Genomic DNA, 11,892 nt, shown 5'->3' with positions numbered 1-11,892 from the left:
GATAGATTACTATATCCAACTGAGTGTGTATATTGTACCCTCTTTGAACCAATTCTGATGAGAGTAATGTTCAAGTATTGCCAGCCCCACTTTCCCTGTACTGTAATAGTTATTTCATGCTTCTTTTATGTGAGATCATTTACCCTCTCTTCCCTCTTCTCCTTGTGCAATCATCTTTCTCACTCCTTAATTTTGTTTTTTCTTTTTCTTGTCTTTTTTTTTAATGGATAGCATCCCGTCAGTCACCATATACCCACAATCTCTTTCTATGTATACTCCTTCTAATTGCTCTTATAGTAATAAAGTTAATAAATTGCAGAGATCATCTTGCCATGTAGGAATATAAAGTTTAACTTTATTGAATTGAATTTCTTATCTTCTCTCTTGTTTCTTTTTACCTTTTCATATTCCTCTTGAGTCTTGTATTTGAAGATCATTTAAAAAATTTAGTTCTGTTCTTTTAATTAGGAATGCTTGAAAGTCCTCTATTTCATTGAATATCTGTTTTTTCCCCTGAAGGATTATGGTAAGTTTTGTTGGGTAGGTGATTCTTGGTTATAATCCTAACTCCTTTGCTTTCTGGAGTATCATATCCCAAGTCCTCTGGTTCTTTAATGAAGAAACTGCTAAATCCTATATGAAAAGCCCTTTCAAAAGATATTACAGTATTATAATTAATCCTCCTTCAGAGCTTCCTTTTATTTTAGGTAGTTGTATTGGAGGCTTTTTTTTTATACCTCCTTGCTCTTTAGAACCATGATGATATTTATCATTTGCTAATCCAATGTAAGCATTTTGTTTGACTGCCTTTTAACAGCTCCTGAATCAACAGAAACAAAGGGACTAGGGAGAAATGGGAACACTAGAGATGACCAGGAGAGTAAGCTAGTAATATAATATAGAAAGAGAGTCCCTAGAGAGCAAATCAAAAATTCCATAAATATAAATTTAATCTAAAACAAGCTATTTTTTCCCCATTGCTTCATGATCTACTTTATGACACAATTCTGGGTGCCCTTATAATGATGGATATTTGTAGTTCAATTTGTGTATTTATCTATATTTGTCCCTATATCCTTATAATTCACTACTGTAATTTAAATTGGACTTTAGCATTGAGGGATTACTTTAATAAAAGCTCCACTGTAATCCAATAATCACAATGTCTTTTTTGAAGCCAAGTGATTCAATGGCAGGAGATGATTTAAAATACAAATTTGCTTCCATCACCAATGTAATGGTGAAATAATAAAGTCAACCTTGCAGAGCTTCCTCCCATCTGTTATGTATTTAGAAACTGAACATTGTAGACAATCAAGTCCATCAAAACAGCATTTATATTTAACACTAATCTTTAAAAGCCTCGTCTTCATCCTATTATGTTAATGATCACTGAAGAACTGCAAGAAAAAATGAAACCAGAGGGATGAATTCAGTAAATCAGCATTGCTTATCAATTTATGAAGTGAAAAGAAAAAGTCAGAAGGCCTCCAGCTCCAGAAGCACAGAATTTAATTCTGTCCCCAGTCTGCCTGGTTTAGCCAGGTACTGTAACCGCAGGCCCCAGGAAGTTTATTACTTCTCACTCACAATCTTTCATGCCATGCCAAGGTAGGGGAAAATGTAGGGAAAATGGGTGCTTCTGTCATGATGTGGCAGATGAAAGCATAAGGCACCTGTATTCACAGATCAAAGTTTCAAGGTATTGATGATGGAAGAAATTAGAAATGACAAGAGTCATTACCTCTCCATTATTGTTCTGTTTGGATATTTCTTTTCTTGGAATTGCTGGAACACATACATTTGTTAATAAGGCAAGTGGAATTCACTGACGTGCATTAGAGGGGAAAAGGAGCAATTTTTTATATGATTTGTAATGGGTTATGATTTTAAGGGGCATAGAAGCCTTTAAGACACAGGAATTGAGAGTTGTTCTGTGTACCCTGAGCATTTTAAAAAATGGTATTTCTTTCTCAAAATGCTGGCGGGACTTTGGAACACCTCAACTCACCAGCTTTCTGTCTCTATGATACATAGCAATGTACTAGGCTATTATGGCTACATATGGCCAACTAATTTGAGAAGTGGCAACTGTTTTATAAATGTTATCTATGAGGCAGTGCCTTTATTCCCATCTTAATGAAATTATATGTCAGCCTAATCAATTTTTGTGGTCTATCTCACTAGACTATAAGCTTCATGAGGGCATAAACCATTTCTTATTTTTTCTCATCCTCTTGACCTCTCTATAGTATTTTTTTGGGTTGGGGCAATGAGGGTTAAGTGACTTGCCCAGGGTCACACAGCTAGTAAGTATCAAATATCTAAGGTCGGATTTTAATTCAGGTCCTCCTGAATCCAGGGCCGGTGCTTTATCTACTGTGCCACCAAGCTGCCTCCTTCTTTATAGTATTTGACACTATTGATCAACTCCTATTGGATCTCCTCTTTGGGCTTTCATGACAGTTATCTCTTGGTTCTTTTTGTCCCTATCTCACTACTTCATGTCAAGTTTCCTTTTCTGGGTCATCATCTATGTCATGCTCACTAACCACGGGTATCCTCTAAGACTCTGTTGTGGCCCCTCTTTTCTCTCTGCACTCTGTTACTCAGTGACTTCATCAGTTCCCATAGTTTCAATTCTGGTTCTGTTGGTTCTCTATGTTGATGATTCTCAGATCTGTATGTCCAGACCAGGTTTCTCTATTGAGCTCTGGTCCAGCATCACAAAATGTCTATCGGACATTCAAATTGGATGTATCATAGACATCTTGAAATCATTATGTCCAAAACAAAACTAATTTTCTTTTCCCAAAAACCCACTTTCTTTTCTAGTCCCTACAACTGATGAAGCAACCCACAATGCTCCCACCAGATTTGAATCCTCTGTCATCCTCAGCTCCTCACTTTTACCTTGTATATCTAATAAAATGCCCAATATTCTTCTTTCTACCTCCGTGATATCCCCTGTATAAATCCTCTTTCCTCCCTAGTTCAGGTCCTCATCACCTCTTATGGGGGCTATTTCAAAATCTCCTAATTTATCTCCCTGACTCATCTTTCCTTCCTTCTAGTCCATCTTCTACTTAGCTGCCAGTGATTTCCCTAAAGCACAGGTCTGATCTGTTTCAAATCCCATACCTTGAACTCAGTAGCAACTCCAGCGGTTATTACCTCTAGGATCAAATATAAACTTCATTGGCATCTAAAGCTCTTCATGACACGGCCCCTTTCCTATATTTTTCAGTCTACTTATAACATTACTCCCTTCCATTACTATCTACAATCTATCTCTACTGGTCTGCTTGTTGCTCCTCCCAGGACACTCCATTTCCCACTCCCAAACTATTATTCTCGTCCTGTGTGTAGAGTATTCTCCCTCCTTGCCCCTGCCCCAGAATCTCTGGATCTCTTCATTTATTAAGCATTTCCTGAATAGACTGTGCTAAATACTAGTGATTACTTCCCCCCTCCCCAAAAGGGCAAAAATAGTCCCTGCCCTCAAAGAGCTTACATTCTAATGGCAGAGACAACATCTATATAAATACTTACAGGATACATACAAAGTTAGATAAAAGATAACCTGGTAGGGTTGATTAGAAGGTCAGGGGACCTGGAAAGTCAGGTGGCTTTTGAGCTAAGTCCTGAAGAAAGCCAGAGTTGGAGGCACCTTCTTGATCCCTCTCATCTTGTACCTAAAATGGCTCCCACTTATACTCTATATGTACATGGTTGTTTGTGTGCTGTCTACCTCATTAGAATATGAGCTCCTTGTGGGCAAGAACTATATTCCTGTCTTGTTTTCTGTGTTGTTGTTGTTTTTGTATCCCTCATGCTTAGCACCTTATCTAATAATGGCTTGTTGACTATTTCTCATTTGTCTTGATGAAAACCATTGCTATTTTCCCCAATTAGACTGTGAGCTCCTTGTGAAAAGGGACTCTAAAATTTACCTCTCTTTGTATCTCTAGCACCCAGTTGGCATTTAATAAATGTTTATTGACTGACCAATGGTCACTTATGGACTGACCAATATAATATCTCTGAAAAATGGTCACCTATTCTATTTTAATACCTCCAGTGTCAGGAAAATGATCATCTCATGTGGCAAGGCATTCCATTTAAAGATAGTTTGAATTATTATGAATTTTTAGCTTATACTAAGCTGAAACATGCCTCCCCCAAACTTCCTTTCATTTGTCTCAGTTCCCTCTCTAGGAGCAAACAAACATATCATAGGATCATATAATTTATCTATTTATTCATTTTGTTTGTTTAATCATTAATTCATTAATTTATTTGTTTATTAATTTAGTATTGGGGGGGGTCAATGAGGGTTAAGTAACTTGCCCAAGGTCACACTGCTAGTAAGTGTCAAGTGTCTGAGGTCAGATTTGAACTCAGATCCTCCTGAATTCAGGGCCAGTGCTTTATCTACTGTGCCACCTAGCTACCCCCTGGATCATACAATTTAGAGCTGGAAAGGATCTTAGAGATAATTTAGAATAATCTCCTCCTTTTAAAGATAGGGAAACTGGGGCACAGAGAAGTATGACCTACAAAAAAGTAGCAAAGCCAGGATTCAATTATGAGCCCCTTACTCTAAATCCAATGTTCTTTACATAATCCAACAGGTTCAATGCAACATGGTGTCAATGCATCTTTGATAGCTCTTTACCTATTTAGAGATCACACCATATCTTCAATTTAGGAGTGAGTTATATATGATGGTTGGGTGATATGATTACTTTAAAAATATCAAAAGTTTTCATTTTCTGGCTGTTGACAATCATTCCCAGGCAAAATTTTCTAGCCAACTATAACTTATACACACACACACACACACACACACACACACACATTTGGATTTAAAACAATATTCTGAAAAAAAAAAGCTCTTGGATGGATAATTCCACTGGTAGAGGTGACGTGAAGTCCCTCTACCGAAGCTGGTTGACATCTTCTCTGAAACTTGGGAATCTCAAGAGTTGCCACAAGCACTGAGATTAAATGACTTTCCCAGGGCCAAAGAGCCAGTAGGCAAACACTTGAACCCAGATCTTCTTGGATTCAAGGCCAACTTTCTAACCATTGTGCAGCACTACCTTTTGCACTAAAAAAAAGGAATTTTTATTATTTAGCTTTCTTATTCAAAATATCCCAGTACTCTGGAACACCCTGAAACATCCCATAACTAAACTCCTATCACACCTCTCAAAACAAATGACACAGAGAGGCAGGTGATGTAGTAGAAAGAATGAAAAGGGCCCTTGGTTCAAATTCCAGCTTTGCCAAGTACTGGCTGTGTGTGATATTCATTCACCAAGAGTAGTGCTGTAAGTGTCATCCTTTATTCCTTACTTCCAATATTCAATCGGCTGCCAAGGCCTGTTGATTTCACCTTTACGATATTTATTGAATATACCCCCCTTTCTGACATTGCCACCGTGCCAGTGCAAGCTCTCATCACCTTATGCCTGGACTATTGCAATACCTTATTGGTTGATCTGCATGCCTCAAGTCCACTCAGTTGTCAAAGTGGTATTCCTAGAGCATAGAGTTGGCCATGACACCTCTGTACTCAGAAAATTCCAGTAGTTCCTTATCACCTCCAGGATCAAATATAAAATCTTGTGGCATTTCTATCTCACCTCCCCACACTCCTCCAGTCTCCTCACATCTTACACTGCCTCCTCCCCTAAATGTGGACCCTCAGCCATGAAGAAGAAACACCACGTCCTGACTCTGGGCACATCTCTGCCTCCTGGCTTCCTTCAAGTCCCAGATAAAATTCTACCTTCTACAGGAAGCCTTCTCAACCCCTCTTGATTCCAATGCTTTCTGTCTGTCTAGTATTTCCAATTTATCCTGTATATAGTCCGTACAGCATTGTTGAATTGTTGTCTCCCCCATCTTACTGTGAGCTCCTTGAGAGCAGAGACCGTCTTTTACAATTCTTTGTAACCCAGCACATAGCGCAATGCCTGATACACAGTAGGAGCTTAATAAATGTTTACTGGCTGACTTTATAAGTCTTTTCATTTATAAAGTGAAAGGTTTGATGATTTCTAACTGCTCTAAACTTTACCATCCTATGATTTTTTCACCATTTTATCTGCTTTCATTAATCAAAGGACAGCTTAGCAATTGATGAAGACTCAATCATGTTGACTATTCCAGGTAAGTCACTACTAATGCTTTCTAAAAATATTTAGTGAGCCAGGATAGTACAGGGATTCACACAGAGTCCTCAGTCCCCCCCCAAGAAACATCAAGAAGTGTATATGCTGCAATACAGAAAACAAAAGACACAGTGTTTTACTTCTTTTTTATTTCAACCCATTGCAAGGTCAAAAGTTTCACGGAAAAATAGAAACCTACAAAGGCTGAATTTTCTTGTTGCACTCAGAAAGGGGCATTCAGGACAAAGGACCAAGCTTCTCCACTTCAGCAATATCATTCATTGTCTTTATTCTGAAAGGGCTGTAGATACTTTGGAGAAGATAAAAAGCCCAGCATTCAATTTGTCTACATGTATTTGTGACATTCCAATCAAAAATGCTACATTTTCCAGAACTATTGCTAATCTTATTTTGAAGCATCTAATTTATAAGGACACACGGAAGAACAGTCCCTGGAGTCCTTGCAGTAGATGAGGTTTGGGTTGTCCTCTGCAGTGAATACTTTGGGGCTAGATGTGAGCTTTCTCTGAATGTACCAAATTGAGATTTGCCTGTGTCTCAAAGAATAAATGCAACCCCTTTAGTAAAGCTTGAGTATTTTAGAGCACTGTACTTCAGGTTTAAACAATGCAATATTTAAGGGGAAAAAACTCAAGTACACATCTCAAAAAACATTCAGTAACTGAACAGCAACACTCTGGAGGCTATAACTTCCACTGGAAGCCATGACATTTCTATTTTTGATGGCTGTCACTTCTTTTGTCATTTTAACTATTTAAAATATATTCAGACATATATAGAAAATTAAACTTTTGCTTATTCGTTCAAGCTATGACTACACATATTGTCTTATAAATCAGTTTTAGATTAAAAACCAGTTAAAATATTGCCAACTAAGGTATTTTTTCAGTAGTTGGGAAATGAGTATGAAAATCATATAGTACAAGGTGTAAGAAATAGAGTTTGCTGATTATAAACAGCCCCTTTCTTCCAGAGTAACAATGTCCTTCCAGAGAAAGTTAGCAATCTCCTGCATAGTCATGGGAAACACTTCTGTTGCTTACTTGACTAGGATTTTTTTTTTTTAATATGATTTGGACTTTTAAAAAACAGGCAACATTGACATGGTAACATAATCAGAGGAGACAGTTGTTTAAAAAAGGAATTTTAAATAAGTGAATGATATACATATTTAACACCATGCTTACTTCCCAAAGCTACTATCATCTACAACTTTGGGGGAAAAATAAGGTACCTGTGGAAATGGAAAACTCATTTAATATATCTGTTAAAGAGAGAATAGTGTCTAATGGCCATAGCATGGAAGAATAAATAGCAAATTTATGAAACAGGTCTCTGTTTCTAGCTCTACTCTGAAGAATAGTATACTTTATGTTAAGCAGATCCTATGCCTTGATTATATATTTCAACACAGGAATTGACTGAGCTTCGGTTACTGCTATCAAATATGGGACATGGAAATTTAAAAACATTTTCATTTACTGATAGCTGGACATCTTTCTTAAAACAAATAAATGATTAATATTGACAACAAAAGTGTAAACAGAAGTGTAATTAATAAATTTTCTAATTGTTAGCCAACATTCATTCTTTACCTGTGACATACCTACCACTCAAAAAACAAGAACATGCAAAAACAAATCCTTCCTACATATAGCATTTCTAAATCCAAAAGAAAAAGAAACAAAAATCAACTGAAAGATTGTCTATTTAAATATTAATTAGTTAGCGTTCATTAACATTCCTAATCATAGAAAAGGATTTTCATAATTATAAAATTAAGAAAACAATTAAATGATCTATAGATTCTGTCATAACAGCACATCCTTAATTAAAATGGTGGCTTCACTGTACATAATATGGAGATTAGTCCCAATTTTAGTCAAAATATAATCTGCTCTTAAATTGGTGCTTGCAGTGAAACCACAGCTAACACAAATATTAACTTAAACCCTATGAAAAGCTTTAGTACTCTAGATAACTCAAACCACTTGTAGAACAATGAATAATTTACTGAGTTGGCCCAGAGAATTTAGATAGCTTTTTGCTTACAACAATTTTACAAGGGCTCTACTCTGTCTAGTGCCCATATCACCCCATGGTGGTTAGACAATGCTCTTGGATGCACTTAGTTGAACACTATGATGGTGCACAAAATGATTCCCTAGTGGCCTGAAACAGTACCCGAATGCCAACAAATGACATCTGCAACAGAAAGAATCTGGCACAAGGCGGTTTTTGTTTTTTGTTTTTAATACTGGTTTCTAGGGTTCATAATCAGTGTAAGATCACTTCTATTTTTACTATGGCTTGTCAAAGTCAACAATTATATTACATCAGTTAAAGAAAGTGGCCACTCCTTTGGGGAAATCTGAACATTTTAAAGAGAGTAGGAATTTAATGCTCAGAATAATAAATCCAATCTGGCCATTCTGTCTTAAAATTCTTTTTTTTTTTTCCAGAAAAGGGCCCCAAACCCAAGAAGATCCATTGTTTTAAAAATCCTTAATTCTGAAAAATAAAAAATAAGAGCCTCATCTGGTAACAGCTAACATCTGTTCTTATGTTCTGTAGAATCCAAATGGAAAATGCACACCCGCTCGTGCATACACACACGCATATAAACACCGAGGAAGGTGAAAGTTAAAACATTCCCAAGAGATCATATCATATACCCCAAATCTGTAATTCCCGTTACACCTGCTGAATATATCAGAGAGTTGACTTAAAATACTAAAGGGAGTGTTAAGAGGCATTAGACATATTGGGTGTCCAGCCCATCTGATAAGCACGTTCCAGGGTCCTCTTGCAGTCTTGCAGGACAGTACTGAAAGTTATGTGTGGATACTGGTGCACAAGCTGCTCCACAGTTACTTCATTCACCTGTAAACAAAGAAGAAAATCCAAGACTCATCAGAAGCAATAAATATAAATGAAATATTGACTCTAAATTCCTACATTCTGGGAGAATCAGAGAATTTGGAGTTCCAGAGATCGAGTCCTCTTTTGCTCCAAATGAATCCCCTTCTCAAATATACCCAACCAGGAGGTTATACATCCTCTTCCCAGCCAGATCCTGTGTTATGGAACTTAATACTAAACAAAGGGGTTCATTCCATCTGGGGATAGTTTTAACTATTGGGAACATTCTTCTCTAAGCTCATTTGATTTTGCAATTTAGAAGATTACAGGTTAACAAATTCAAACTTTATCAATATCCAATAAAAATCTAGTGATTGTAATATGTTATCAATAAGAGTTTTCTACTGTACAAATATAAAGGATACAAACAAGGGAAATCAGATATCAACTCTAAAACATATTATTACTTACACCTGTTTGTACAAGATAAAAAATGTGTGTAATGACATAGAGAACTCTTGATATTAGCTTTTTGAAAATGTCTATTTTTGTTCTTTAAAATTCAAGCCCTTTATGAAAAGGATTAAAATTTGAGAAATCAATAATTAAAACATACAAGGCTGGCTAAAGTTGGCAGGTCAGAGATATCCCCATGGACCTTAACCATCTTGATTAGACAAGGAAACCAGACAAGCCTAATTAAAACTAACACCTTTACAATTGCAGTGCTGTGAAGGGATTAATTTGTCAATTATTTTAAAGGAGATTGTCATTCATATCACAGAGGGAGACAGCTTCCTTTTCCCTTTAGGTAAATAAATGATTAACCTAAGGACCATAACTTTTAGATATTTTTATTTGAAATCTTTATTGATCACTGGATTGTTTTCAAAATCATCATTATTTTATTTCAATATTTAAACAAGCTAGTCTGAAAGAAGGAGCTAGTAACATATAGTACATCTTTGCAGTTCCTCTCATATCCAAAATAGGAAAAAACAAAACCATGTAGAACCAATGGGGAAAACACGCACACTAAAACTTGATAGACTAAGTGAAAGCCTACTTATAGCTGATGTTGGAAGGATAATGAACTTTAAGAGTCGTTTTTTATCCTCTGAAATGGCAAGATGTCTGTGCTCTGCTGTATTGGAGTACTCTGATAGGAATTCTGAGATTTCATTTTTGCAGACATTTTTCACCAGTGATTTGATCCTAGACACAGGCATGTCTTTCCCAGAATAATTGGCCACACAAAATTGACTTGCATTTAAAAATAATCTGACTTCAAATTCAACTAGGCAATTGTTCTAATGAAAAAAAAAGACATGTTGCTTTCGGAAAAAAGAAAGTCTTTTTATGAGTCAAAATAAAACCCATCACATGATTTATTTTTTAGAATTAAGAAGTAATATGCAAGTAGATATGATAATATATATATTAATATTTCATTTGAAAAAATCCCACCTTGTGGAGCTTCTTAAAATACTGCTTTATTCTACAGACATCTTAGCAAACACCATCGTCTAAGGGCTCACCAACCCCAATACCCCCACAAAGTAAAGATTATTTCAGTACTAACATTTTCTTCTCTTTAGAAAATGTTATTCTTTGTGGCTTTTAATAAAAAACATACCATACCATATCCCAAATGACTTATTTTTTAAAAAGACATTAGGGATTTGGTGGAGTGTGTTTTTTATTAAAGAACATTAGTAGAATGTTAAGAGCTGGAAAGGGCTTATAATTCATCTGTCCATCTTTTATTTCATAGATAAGGAAGGTGAAGCTCAGAGATGTTAAGAGATTTTGTCAATGTCACAGAGCAAGTTAGTGTCAGAGCTGGGACTGTGTTAACTATTTTGAGACTACTGAAGTTGATGGTCTTCCTGCAATATACTGCTGGACAACTATTGCACTAGAGGTTTTTAAGGAACTGCTTTTCTGTGGTTGGGTTCATAGTGAAAAACATTTCTATTTCATGGTATACACACATACATACATTATGACATTAACCTTTATTGTACATGAAGATGGTTATTTTTCTTTTAAAAGTACCCAAGAATTAAGGTGTTATTATTCACTTTTAGGACAGATTACCTGTAGCATTTCTTTTTAATCAAGCTCTGCTAGGACATTTAAAATATATGCCAACCTAACAAAAATTTAATTTAAATACATCTGTCTAATTCATTGGTATATCTGTAATGAGCAGAATTTCAGCAATGATATATAGCAACTTGGCCTTGTTTTCATGTGAGATAACAAGTAGAATGCAACTTCTTTAAATTCCTTCTGATACTGTGGTGGTGGTGGTAGGAAACATAAATATAAATTTCAGAGCTTTGCTGGAATTATACAACAGAAAGAATATGAATTCTACAACTGAAGCTGTTAAGGCCAAGTAAATACATTAGCTTCCTATCGTAAAGACTTTTCGATACATTTAGTGTTTCCTAGCAATATATTGTGACAAATTCTCTACTAAAGTCACGTTCTTTTGCCCCTTTGAAATAAAAATTGTGCCTTTTCCTTTGGATAGACTGCCTATCTATTTGGCTGCCTTACAGAAAGAGTTTAGCAGAAAAAAAAGCAGCAAGCTAGCATAAATCATTTTAAATCATTACCCCTACACATATCTGCAGACCCTTTAAGTCACAACGCTAGAAACTAGGATGAAATGGAATTATGTTCTGTTCCAAATCAGAAAATGTATACAATAGAAAAGGCGAATATGAAGAATTTAAGCTTAAAAAAATGTCTCACCATGACTTCAGGGTCTTTAGATATTCAATGTCTTTTGCTTTGACTGAAAACTATCAGTGGC

At 35.9% G+C, this 11,892-nt stretch overlaps 1 protein-coding gene across 1 annotated transcript in view; it reads right to left on the bottom strand.

Annotated features, from left to right (window-relative positions):
• Positions 1-6,314: 6,314 nt before the first annotated feature.
• FBXL17 (F-box and leucine rich repeat protein 17) overlaps positions 6,315-11,892 on the bottom strand; it is a 519,745-nt gene continuing 514,167 nt past the window's right edge. The window contains exon 9 of the mRNA XM_043986707.1: positions 6,315-9,086. Coding sequence (XP_043842642.1) covers positions 8,949-9,086 — 138 coding nt within the window. The 3' untranslated portion in view covers positions 6,315-8,948. The remainder of the gene's footprint in view (positions 9,087-11,892) is intronic.

This window comes from Dromiciops gliroides, chromosome 1 (genome assembly GCF_019393635.1).
Source record: "Dromiciops gliroides isolate mDroGli1 chromosome 1, mDroGli1.pri, whole genome shotgun sequence".
In the NCBI taxonomy this organism is placed as follows: Eukaryota; Metazoa; Chordata; class Mammalia; order Microbiotheria; family Microbiotheriidae; genus Dromiciops; species Dromiciops gliroides.
The sequence above is the reverse complement of the archived record's forward strand: the minus strand, read 5'-3'. Positions and strand labels throughout refer to the sequence as shown.